Raw genomic sequence first — 13,499 nt, 5'->3', positions numbered from 1 at the left:
CTTCCCATGGCAATTCAAATTATTCAAATTTCTGGGTGGCTGAAACATTTCATATAATTTCAATTTTTTAAAAAGATGTTCCCAAATCCATAGTTTATTAAAGCCCTAGATACCTGGTGGCTTAGTCAATTAAGTGTCTGCCTTTGGCTCAGTTCTTGATCCCGGAGTCCTGGGATCAAGCCCCAGGTTAGGCTCCCTGCTCAGTAGGGAGTCTGCTTCTCCCTTAGCCTCTCCCCTGGCATGTGCTCTCTCTTTCTCTCAAATAAATAAATAAATAAATAAACAAATAAATAAATAAAATCTTTAAAAATAAAATAAAGCCTTAGATACTGAGGCAGAAGTTAGTTTCCTTTATTAAGCATGATTTTCTTAACTAAACTTTATTTTAAAAATATAAACTCTAACATTTGCAATTTTGTAAACATGTTAGATACCAGACCCAGACTCAAGAAGACTACGTAATTTTTTCTTAACTAAATATTTTACAATAGATAAGGTAATATCCTCTCTCAGTGTAAGTGGAATTCTTTCTGAAGGCCTGAAATCAGAACAGGGGATTTCTTACTAGTATCAAACAATTCTCTTCTCAAGAATAAATTTGGCTACAGTTAAACAGAAAGCCTCATCAATAAGAGAAAATCTTATGCTCAATAAGTTTTCAAAATAATTTTTCAAAATAATTTTAAACATTATTCCTACAAAATAATTGCACTTGTAGAGAGGGAGGGAGAGAAAGAGAGGGTGAGGGGAGGGGAGTATTTTAAATGTAAATAAAGTATTTTAAACGTAAGATACTTTATTTCAGAGGTTTACTCTCCTAAACTTTTGCCTATAGTAAATGGATAGAATTTTTCTTTTACAAATGGGGAAATATAAATATGTGATCTTCAGTTTTGTCTACAAGATTGAAAGAATGAATCATCATTGAAAATTTTTACTTAATCCATCATTCTGTTCTGTTTGTCAAGAAATACTTGGGTATAAGTGGGGAAATGGGAACACTTAGTGAGTAACACATTTCATAACTCTACACTCATGTTTTGCTTTAGATTTTATTTCAATTACCTCTAAGCTCTGGTGCTTGTATAAACCATTCCATGAATTACTTACCCAATAAAACTTAATAATACTGAAACTAGTTTTGAGTTTTTTGTTCAGCGTGAGTCACACTTTTTTCAATATTTCTAAGGACAAATTCACTGATACAATTAAAAAAACCATATTTTGAGTATGTAAAAAACCTTAAGGAAATCACCTAGCTTATCCTTTCTTTATTCATACCAAACCTCACAAATTCCCCCACAAACTCAGGCTTTTGAACACAAGATTTTACAACTTCCCTGTGAAACTCACTCCAATATTTAACAGTCTTTACTGTCAAGATGCTCTTATTTTTATTTTGTTTATAATTAACATTCTATTTTGCTGCAATTTGAACTCACTTTCTCTTTCTTTAGTTATAGTAACATGGAAAACTGGTCATCAAATGATTTTAAATGGTAGTAAGCAAATGTTAAATTGAATAAAGAATTATGAAAATTATATTTTTTAAATGGGAATTTGACTTGTTTTGAGAAATATTTAACTAAATATTGAACCTTATGTCATCTCTAGCAAATTGTAGACAATAGATCACATATACATGATGAACAAATGATCAACTTAATGAAAAACATATTTTTTGATGGAATGTTCTTATATTTCCTTGGTTCAAGAATTATTGCATTGGGGATCCTGTGTTTCTCACTTGTCATACCACAGATTCTTGGAGGCATAACCAACAGCCTCAAATACAAGCCAATGGAGACATCTGCCTTAACTCCCAAGAACTATGTAAATAGAGACACAGTCACTTTATGGGTAGAAATATATTATGTATGAAGTTCTCCAAAATGTGTTTATTTAAATTTGAACATGAGTATGTCTAATGTTTTAGCAATTCACTTCTAACAAACTAATGGCAACCACTGTAGAGATCAGGTTCAGAAAGAATTCTGACAAGGTGATCAGAATTTCTATACAGATGCTTGCTAAGTTTTCCCTTGTATCCATTCTGTGATGCATCTAACAGACTAATGAAACAAACATATCAATGTGAACAGAAACTCCTCTTTTCTTTTAAAACTTCCCCTCAAAGTGCACTGTATATACTTAGGTTTCAAAGACCTTCCCTGCATTCAAGATTCATGAAAAATAACAGTAAAGTGGGGATGGAGAGAGGTCCACAAAGGAAGTAATTCATAAAAAAAAAAAAAAAACACAACACTAATTTCTGGGAGAGGAAGAGGTTAATGAAGTGTGTAGCTAAAGAGAATGCTCTAGATTCTAACAGTTGATATATTTGAAAGTAAGATTTTCCACAGATAAGCAAAATATGGGAAAACTTGAGGCAGATAATGAAAAGTTGACTTTTTGGAGATGGAGTCAATAATGTTCTCTTGCATCAGTGATATTGAGATAATTTGCTATGGATGGCATGATATTTGATGATGCAAAAACTAAGAAACAGAGAATCTTTTCCTTCCTTGTCTGTCTGGATGGCATTAACATCAGGAAGATACTAATGACATAGGCAAGCCCAGTTATTGTCAGTATTCTCTTCTTTTTTTTTCTTTAAGGTTTTATTTATTTATTTGAGAGATAGAGAGTGAGAGAGCATGAGTGCAGGGGCAGGAGCAGAGGGAGAGGGAGAAGCAGGTTCCCTGCTGAGCAGGGAGTCCAATGTGGGGCTTGATCCCAGGACTCTGAGATCATGACCTGAGTAGAAATCAGGAGTCAGATGCTTAATCGACCGAGCCACTCAGGCAATCCTGTGAGTATTTCTTTCTTCAGCATATTTTCGTAACATTTTAGAAGATCCTCTAGTTATTAGTAGGAGATTTGCATTTACTTAAGATAAAAAGTTAAATGATTGTTTTGAAAAAGTGAGCAATTCTGCTCATATATTTGCTTTAGTAAAAATGTATACACCAAGCTATCCTCAGCATTGCTAGGATATATGGTTAGCTAAAATAATATAGATCCAAAATTCGAATAGGTTTCCTTCTTTAGAGTTGAATGTAAATAAAACTGAAATGTTACAGTAGCTTACTATTTAGAGAAATTGGCAAGGAAGACATTAATAGTTAATTGACATTGACAAAACTGTTTTCTCTAAGGTCATCCGCGATGCTGTGATGCATAGAAAAAAACATTTAAATAATTCAGTTAGAACTAAGCGATGATGAAATCATGACTGTCCTTATATTTAGCTTAAAACCACTGCTTCACTTGATTATTTATGTCTTTATTTTGTAGAATGTTCACCCACGAGCACATGAAAGCCCTCTCCTGGGCTTCCTCTTTGTTCCAGATAAGGTCACCGGATCTTGGATATATAAGCAGCAATAATTTCTGCCACTTTTAAAAATGCAGGTTCAAGGTTATACTTTAGACCTACCAAATATGAATCTCCAAACTCTTTTATAAGATGCACACCAAAATCAGTGCATGGTCCTGAGGGAGAAACACGGATCTAAACCAATCATTGCCATGATTCTATCTAATTTATAATTTTGGATCCCACTTCTTTTCTAATACTCACATATGTATCTTTCTAGCTGCTCATGGAGTCCCTGACTTGCCTACATGCCATCTGTACTCGGATGACTGATCGGCATCTCAAACGTCACGTGGCCCACACAGGAATTTCTCCCCCATAACGCACCTTCTTCTCTCCAGGTTTTTCCTATCTGGATAAATGAGTGGCCACCTACAAAGTCGCTTCTGTACCTCCATCCTCCAAAATATTTCAAACGAGAGGAAAGAAACAACAAAATCTTTGAACTGTCATTAATTCTGCTTTGTTTCTTACTCCTCCAATAATATTATTACGTCAACAAACCCTAACAGCTCCCCTCTACTATATTCCAGATGTGTCTTTGTCTCCTTACCTCTATTGCCCCCATGTGGTCCAAGCTGTGGCTGTTTTGTTCCTGCTACATTATAGCAAAACAAGCTCTAAGTCCTTCCCTGCTTCTACCCTGACTAAATTGTCTGCAGACAACAGCCAGGAGGTCTTTAAAACCGTCCATGAGATCATGTCGTTCCCACTGGGAAGGCTCCACTGCAGCCAGAATAAACCCCAATGTCATTGTCACACGTGATTTGGTCCCTGTCTCTGCATCCTCCTATCTTAGCACTTAACTCCCAACTCACTATGGTTCAGCCCAGCTGCCACCAGCCTTTCCGTCCTAAGACACCAAGTGTTTTCCCCAGTTGGGCCATTTTCACTAGTGTTTTCTTTTGCTTGAAATGCTGTTCATGTGTTTTCTCGAGGCTAGTTTTTTCGGGTCAAGTCTCAACTCAGAAGACACTTCCCCAAAAATCGTTCCTAATCTCCTTATCCAAATTAGCCACCTACGGAAGTCATTCTTCTGTACCACATGGCTTTTTCTTGTCAGCTCATAAGCTTCTTAAGGGGAAAAACAGAAACAAAAACAATAACCCTTTCCTTCACCATGTGTAGCCTTCCAGTACTGCCTTCCCCCCTCCTTTTATCACCTAGATTCTAGCAAGAAGGGGCCCTACTTGCTTCCTGTTGATTTCTGAAGCCACTTCAGTTTGGCTGTGGCCAATATCTGATCTAATTGACACCAACACAGACTGAAAGGACACACCCAGTGATTTATTTCTGGTCTTCATCCTCTACAGTATTTGACACCATCTTCCTGAATTTTCCCTGACTTCCCAGTACAGTGAGGTAAGTAGAAGTCCTATAATGCCTAGAGAAGACTCCAACAGCAAAAAAATTACCTGTGTCCTATATAATTTTTCAGTGGCCCACAGTCATTTGTATTGGCAAAACCCAAACTTATTTATTGAGCTTCAATGCTGGGTTTTACATATAAACAGATGTTCACTTCTGCACATTTTAATATTCATTAAAATATCCAGGAATTTAACTACCTTGTAAACTGAGAGATAATTAACTTTTTTAGTTTGGACCTTCACTAAGAATTGTTTACTGTTCCAGAAAATTATATCTTCAGTGACAGCAAGTCTTGTGGTATTGTATACTGTGTGTATACAGCATGGCTATGTCAGTCCACATTTGTTGTCATCACAGTCATGAGATTTCTATGTGTGTATAAATATTAATATATGCATATATATACATATCTACCTGTATATGTGTATGCATACACATATATACTTATATAAGCACATACACATATATTCAACCCTTACGTTAAAATGAAAATATAAAATAAACTAATATTCAGTTTACTATTGAATTTATTGTTTTTTTTTTAAAGATTTTAATTATTTATTCGATAGAGATAGAGACAGCCAGCAAGAGAGGGAACACAAGCAGGGGGAGTGGGAGAGGAAGAAGCAGGCTCCCAGCAGAGGAGCCTGATGTGGGGCTCGATCCCACAACGCCGGGATCACGCCCTGAGCCGAAGGCAGATGCTTTAACCGCTATGCCACCCAGGCGCCCCTTGAATTTATTGTTTAAATATGGACTTCCTCATTATAACTAGGTACAAGCATCTGATAATTTCATTATATCATTTAACGTAGACATGCCTGAAGCATTTATATATTCAACTAGGTATTTTATTATGAACATATTTCTTTTATTTCTTCTTTATATTAAGGGCGGGCAGTATATATTATATTTATGAAGTTATGTGTATAAAAAGGCTATACTATTTATGACTTTATTTAACAATAATAAAAGGGGTTTTATCAAACATTTGTTATATTGGGTCTGATAGGACTGGGACCAAACACCCAGGCTTCTAATGGGCTTCCCCTCTAGCTGTTATGACTTTCCTACCCTTTTTACCTGAAAAACATTCACTGGTACCCAGCAACCTTCCCTTCCATGCTCACGTGTCCCCCTGTACATGGCACAATTAAAGCATTTATCAGATAGTACTCTAACTGCTCATCTACTGTTCTCCATTGTAGATTGTAAACTCCCAGACAATGGGGTCCTTGTCTTATTCTTTTTAGTAAACGCAGGGTCTAGCATGTTGGCAATAGTTGGTTCTCAATAAATGCTTACAGAATTAATGAACCTACTTGAGTAGAGGTTATCATAGCACTTTCTGGAAATGGAAAAATGAGTTAAGTCAATTCTCATTAAAATTTTTTAAAAAGGGGCGCCTGGGTGGCACAGCGGTTAGGCGTCTGCCTTCGGCTCAGGGCGTGATCCCGGCGTTATGGGATAGAGCCCCACATCAGGCTCCTCCACTATGAGCCTGCTTCCTCCTCTCCCACTCCCCCTGCTTATGTTCCCTCTCTCCGCTGGCTGTCTCTATCTCTGTCGAATAAATAAATAAAATCTTTAAAAAAAAATTTTTTTTTAATTACATGAAACTCCAATTGGTATAGCAGATACAATCGAGCTAATCCTTTATAGGAGAGGTGGATGGCTCTGAGTCTTTTCTATCTTTCCCGATGTCAACTCTTGAGGGCCTCTGAACTCAGGCCAACTCTCAGTCACCTCTATGATACTCCAGTTTGAAAAACATTACACTGGATAATCTCTCATCAGAGTGACCTCTAGCTTAATGATTTTAGGATTTGCCATTTAGTTTTGGGTCAAAAATCCCCCCAAATTTTCTTTTTTTCATATTCATGTGATGAAACTTCCCAAATTCCCTTTGAATATAAGATCTCTTTTCTCTAGAAGAATTTTTCTTCCTTTTTGCTAGAAACAAAAATGGAAGCTAAATATTTTTAATACTTTTACTACATGACATTATACACTTTTGGAAAAGTATCATTCTGAAATATCACTACATATTGAAAAGCCTAACTAAAAGCTTTATTATAGGTGTGCCTGAGTAGCTCAGTCAGTAAAGCATCTGGCTTTTGCTTTCATATCAGATCATGATCTTGGGGTCCTGGGATTGAGCCCCTGGTTGGGCTCTGTGCTCAGTGCAAGTCTGCTTGAGGATTCTCTTTCTCCCTCTCCCTTTGCCTCTCCCCCTGCTTGCTCTCTCTCTCTCTCTCTCTCAAATAAATAAATAAATAAATCTTTTAAAAAAGCCTGATTATAGTTATATAATAGTTTGTATATAAAAAAAGTATCTTCATTATTACTCTCAAAAAATGTATAAAGTAGTCCAATTCATCATTGGTCTTGCTGTTACCTCTCATAGCCAACTCAGCCCAATAGTTGACACCCTATTCCCCTTTCAGACCCATTCCTCCACCTGCTATCCTTGATGCCTACATACCTCCCCCTAAAATATGCCCCATACTCTTTTGCAACACAATAACTGTCCTCAAAATATTTCGTTTGTCTCCAATTTCTTCAGGATTCCTAGCTGCAACTAGCTAATCTAACAACTACTGTGAGATCATAGACACTCAATAAGTATTCGTTGAATAAATGATTAATTAAGGTATTTATAGATTACTGTGGTAATATGTACGTTTAATGGAAGACTTCATTAGGAAACAGAGACTTTGATCCAAAGGGATGGGAAGGAGAAGAGAAGTAACTTTGGCAAGCACTTACTAAGTATCTGGTACTGAGTTAGTCTCTTCATATATGCTGCTTTATTTTTAAAAATCACAAGAACATACCTTTTACCATTTTACAGAAAAACAAATGAAATCTTGATGACTTAAGTATCTTGCCAAAAAACAACAAGTACGTGTCAAAGAGGAGAGTCAGACCCGGGTCTATCTAAGCCCCAAACCAGAACTCTTCCCATATCATATCACATCTTAAAAGAATGATGAGCAGCTTTGGAACCATGGGGAACCCAAGAAAAGCACACAGGAGTAGAGAACTGGCATTGCTTTCTTTGAGGCAAACTGACCTTTTCCTGGATGCTACATGGAAAAGATAGTCTGGACACCATTTTTTCCAGAGACTATTTCATCCTATACTAATAACTAAATCCCATATTTTAATTTTATTATTTTCAAGTGATAGAATAACTGGAAGTAAACTAATCAAATGTTGCATCCTAGAAATTCTACCTTTATGGTTTTAATCAGCATATCTAAATATGGGTTTGATTGTTACTGATCAAATCTCATCAGTAAATCAACTTCCCCTAACAATCCTATTTACCTATTTATTTGTTCACCCATTCTTTTATTTCACCAAGTTGAAATTTAATTTGCTATTGGTGTACATATTTTAAAATTTGAAAGAGTGAGATTTTACTCTATTGTTTATCAATTAGAGCTTATTTGGTGTAAGTACATGGATTATCCATTGGACGAAACTCATACAGATAAGTTTCAAGAAGTATTTCATTTTCTTGCCTCTTAATTAACAACCAAAATTAGGAGTATCTAACATCAAACATTCAACTGGTTAACAGGAGCTAATTTGTTTTGATTATTTTTCTAAGAGTTTCACATGCATTATTTCATTAGAGCCTCAAATTAAAAATAAATAAACAACGTAAAAGGGGAAGTAATATTATTATCCTTACAGATGAGAAGAGTCAGGCTTGAGGCTTTGTGTAAGGTTTGTAGAATCCAGGAAGAATATTTTGCTCCATTGCCCTGTTCATTTTTGTTTTTTTAAGATTGAGAGAGAGAGAGAAAGAAAAAGCAGTAGCTGGGGAAGTCGCAGAGGGGGAGGGAGAGGGAGAGAATCTCTCAAGCAGACTCCTCAGAGCACTAGGCAGGGCTTCACCCCAGGACCCTGAGAACACAGCCAAAGCAGAAATCAAGAGTCTAATGCTTAACTGACTGAGCCACCCAGATGCCCCTCCATTGCCCGGTTCTTAACTGCCCAGAGTTCAACAGGCTTGATCTACAGGAGAGAATTTACTTCTAAACCGATTGTTCCTCTTGGAAGAGGAGGATTCTCTTACCCTGAAGCCTTAATTGGTCAGGGAGCAAACATCTGCAGGAGGCATTTTGATATTTGATCTCCTCTTGAACAAAAAGAAAATATGGGGTTCAAAGGGAGAAAAGTACCCTGAAGTTTTAAAATTCAACACGTTGAGGTTATCTTTCTCAAGCTACTCCCTTAGAATTACTTTCACATTTTCTGTAAATCTTTCCATTATAGAATTCAGGAAGATTATTTACAATAAAAATTCGTGGCAATTAAATGGAGGGGACTTTAGGAGCACTTAACTGCTTTTGGATCAAAGAAACCCTTGAGAATCTGGTTAAAGCTATGGACTGTAACCAGAAAATGCACTGTACATATACTTGTCGGTTGCCTTGAAGTTTCCAACTTCATAATACATTGGGAACACAAGAAGTATTTTCTGATGTAGATATTATTTAAGAGAAAAAGTTTTGAATAAGACATTTTAGAAGATGCCTCTTCCACATAATTTGAACATAAAACAAGTTCCTGCTGTCTCAAACCACAATTATGAGTCAGGAAAGAAAGAGACATCTTCATCTTTGACAGTTTGATACCCATGAAGTTAACATGTAGAGATGTTACAGCCTGGAAATGTGTTATATGCTATGAAACACTTTTCCAAAAGTTTGCTTCCTTGGTTAAAAGATAAATAGTCTTTAGTATCTCTTAACAAAAATAGAACTGTGAAGTATTTGCAGTGGCAATATTGTCCCATTTCATTTTATAGCATTTTCAATGAAATGAATTTCATCTCTGAGATACGGGAAGTTTGTAAAGGAACCACTTATGGGTTGTTTTTTTTTTTTTTTTTTTTGCAGTTGAAATAGATTCACTTTTGTAATTGCAATCTTTCAGAAAATAAGATTCTTAAGCAGCTCTTACCTCATCAGAACCAGATCCAAAAATCAGCAAGTCAAAAGGAATTGCTGCAACCATGTCAATCAGGAACCAGCCTTTGAAGTAGTGTATTGCTATTTTGGCTGGATCACTTACCACTTCTTCATTCTGATTTACATATGTTGTTCTGAAGTTTATTAGAATATCTATGATGAACATAATGTCCACAATCAAGTCCACCACATTCAAAGGGCTACAAGAATAGCCACATTCTCGTCTTTTCTGTTCTTCTCTGTCATTGAGGAGAAAGGCTGCAGAGTAGGGCGTGAATATAGCAGTGTATATGACCAAGAGCAGAATAAGCCAATCCCAAACTGCCTTGAAGGGGCTGTAGTGCAATATTGTAAACTTGTTGATGCGTGGGGTCTGCAGTTTATATTCTGGCAAGACATCTGCTCCTAAAGAGAGAACCTGAACAAAAAAAGAAAATCGCACACTACATAAAAATGTCATTATTTGATCGCCTAACCTATAAAAATATTAAGATAATTATACATCGAAACCTATTAGGCAGAATGCATGTAATTGTGAAGGATGTATGAAAAACACATATGTTTAAAGGACTTGATATAAACTGCCATTCTGCAGTATATTTGACCTCAGAAAACTCCATTGGTATTTCTTGATAAATATGATCTTCACTGAAATGTAATGAATATTGTCACTGAGATAGCAAGGAGTGGTTACTGGTTCTTTTGGAACATACTACTACTCAAAAATAAAAATACATAGTTGTTTTTAGAAAATTATAAAATCAGTCTGATACATGGGTAATTCAGTTTTCAAACCTCAGAAAGGATTGTCTGTAATGAATAGAAGCAGCCTACTTGGATCCATGTTCATATTTAATTTACATATATTTAATTTATAATTAAACCTTGATAAATTAAACCCAACTCATTCAAATCTTTAATTACAATTTTCCCACCTGCAATCTGTTTTTAACGTCAGAAAAAAAGGAACATGAGACTAAAATAAACACAAAGGAGTCTTTTTCCCAAAAGGTTGAGAGAATATTTTATATTCTGGGGCAAATGTACTTTCACCCAAACTCCTCCATCACATTTAGAGAATCACAAAGAGAGAATGGTGCAAGGAGATGTTCAGAATATCAATCTGGAAATGTTGTAAGATTATTAGCACCAATGGGCACTTAAGCTCTGAGATTTATTCTACATGATAAGACATTGGGTAGACTAAAATCATTCATCTTGTAGAATTTTAGTTTATTCGAAAAAATCAGAACCAAACTTGAATCACAACCCAGTAGAAAAGTTGGTAACTTTAGACTAAGTTTCAAGAACAAAGGTCAAAGCAAAAAGGTTATCTTGCTACCCCCAAAATGTAATTGTCTTAATATAGGGGTTTACAAAAATTAAAATTTTTTGATGGCTCAACAAATGGCACATAAAAACATAATTTAAGGGAGCAGTGGGTTGTATTATGAATATCCCACATATATGCCATGTCTCTATTTCAGAGTTAATTTCACTAAATAAATTTTCTTAGCCTAGATTTTCCTAAATACAGCTAATACATTATCAGCTTTACAGCAAGAACCTCAGACAATCCCCTATTGGTTAATCAAAGAGTGTTATTTCTCTGTTCTTGGTAATTCTATCTCTGTAGGTTTTAACTTGATTATAACAATATCATAGGCAAATTTCAATTTTAAATCTTATTTTCATTGTCATATTTCATACCTTTTTTCACATATAATGAGTTACCATTCTTATCTTAAAAAGAACTTGAGAAGTTTAATAACAACCACAAATGAGGTACAACATGATTTTTAAATATAACAGAAGAATTGAGTTAAAATAGACAAAGGTGTTTTAATATAACAGCTAACCTGATTTAACTTGAATTGAAAAAATAAAAATAATACAGAACTTAGCCATTTTTTTCAGTCCAGAGTAAATTTGAATAGGAAACAGGACTTTATTTTAAGCTATTATGAGAAAGGACAGGAATTATTAGTAAAAAAAGAAATCTGGAAAATAAAGTGATTTTGTTATTTCTGAAATACTGAAAATCTTCAGAATCCAAAATCTCGATCTTTATCTCTAACTCTAAAGAGGACTAATGTTTGGAAAATCTGTCAGTTGATTACTACAGACTGTTACAACTCCAATCTTGTCATGCTCAGTACAGAAAACTAGCCCATAATATTTTGGTCTGGAAAGAATGGATCATCTCTTAAGGTGTTACTATGTAATATCCCTTTCTAAAAACAAAACAAAACAAAAAACAGGGAAGATTTCAGAGTGTAGAAAGTAAAATCCGAAACCTTATTTTGCCTCCCAGAGTCATCTAAAATATGGACCCATTCTATCTTTCCATTTCCTTTTCTTAGTAGATTCTTTTCTGCACTCTGACAAAAGTTGGCTAAAATTTTTGAACTACTGAGATATTTCCAAATCCCTAAATTCACAGATTTCTCTCATAATAAAAGGGTATGTAATTATCCAACGAAACCCCCCCCCCAAAAAAAAAGTCATCTTAAAGAGAGGGATATTTGTCTGAATTTTCTCCCTGCTTAAGTGACATCTCTGGTACCAACCTCCCACATAGGGCAGTTTGAATGCTTGTTTTAGCAGAAGTCTAAGTTAGAATACATTCAGCACCATGGAGCATCCCCTGAGAAGTGAAAACTGTGGATGGAGCCCTTTCCACCCCACATATGCAAACATTCCTTTAACAGTTAGAGGACTGCTGTGCTAAGAGCTGGATAGTGAAAAATTGGGAAGATACTGTCCCTGGCATTGCAGTTTATGGTCTACTGGGAAGAGAAGACAGGCAGGCAAATGGAAGCCCTGCTGAGGTCCACCCATTCCCGCATTGGTGGTGGTGCGGGTAAGGGGGTGGTCTCCATAGAGGGTTTTCGGGGAAAGATGTCACTTGAACTAAGACTTTGAGTGGGCGGAAGAAAAGAATGCAGCTGGAGGATGAGGAAACTGGAAAGGGAAGACTATTTACAGGCAGAGGGAACAGAATGAACAAAGGTAGGGAGGCACAAAGTAATGTGTTGTGTGTTGAGGAATTATAAGCTACCTTATGCTGCCGATGGACAAAATGCATTTGCAGTAATTGGTATGGTACCAAATTATATGGTACAAGTTCTTTTGACTTCTGCATGGGTATGCCTGTGTGTTATCATTCAATTCTCTCATGAATTTTACTAGCCAGTGATTTCAAAACTTTTATTTATACAGTGTACTTTAGCACCATGAGGTCTCATTATAAATCCAAATGTGGTCATAGGCACTGAAGTCAGGTAGCACTGTTATTAAGTGATTATATTACTGAGTCAGAAGATTATTTTGTTTTGAGTGTTCATCAACATACAGAAATTTTTAAAGATTTTCTGGGAAAACTTATGGCCCTTTGAGAATATTCTTTTCTGTGAATATTGGTTTAAGAATTGTTAAAAGTTACCAGACAGAGAAGGCAAGGTGACCAAGTTTAGTTTCAGATAAATGTATCTGGCTATGGAAAGCAGGAGAACCCAGAGGGGGCAGGATCAGAGGCTTAGAGATAAATTTGGACTTTGGTACTAAGAAACATAGATAAATGAAGAAAGAGCAGGGAAACCTATAATAAGGGAAGGTGGCAGAAACTGAAAAGAGGGACACATTCGGGAAATAAATGCATCTCAAGATAAGAATGAGGAATAAGGAAAATTTTGTTTTTCTGTGGTTTCAATAATGAGTTTATTTATTATTTATTTATTTATTTATTTATTTATTTATTT

The 13,499-nt window shown here is 35.6% G+C and overlaps 1 protein-coding gene across 1 annotated transcript in view; it reads right to left on the bottom strand.

Moving 5' to 3' along the window:
* Positions 1–13,499, bottom strand: part of KCNH7 (potassium voltage-gated channel subfamily H member 7) — a 461,431-nt gene that overhangs the window by 63,371 nt on the left and 384,561 nt on the right. The window contains exon 7 of the mRNA XM_040644531.1: positions 9,731–10,156. Coding sequence (XP_040500465.1) covers positions 9,731–10,156 — 426 coding nt within the window. The remainder of the gene's footprint in view (positions 1–9,730; positions 10,157–13,499) is intronic.

Source organism: Ursus maritimus, unplaced genomic scaffold (genome assembly GCF_017311325.1).
Source record: "Ursus maritimus isolate PB19 unplaced genomic scaffold, ASM1731132v1 scaffold_1, whole genome shotgun sequence".
Taxonomy (NCBI): Eukaryota; Metazoa; Chordata; class Mammalia; order Carnivora; family Ursidae; genus Ursus; species Ursus maritimus.
The sequence above is the reverse complement of the archived record's forward strand: the minus strand, read 5'-3'. Positions and strand labels throughout refer to the sequence as shown.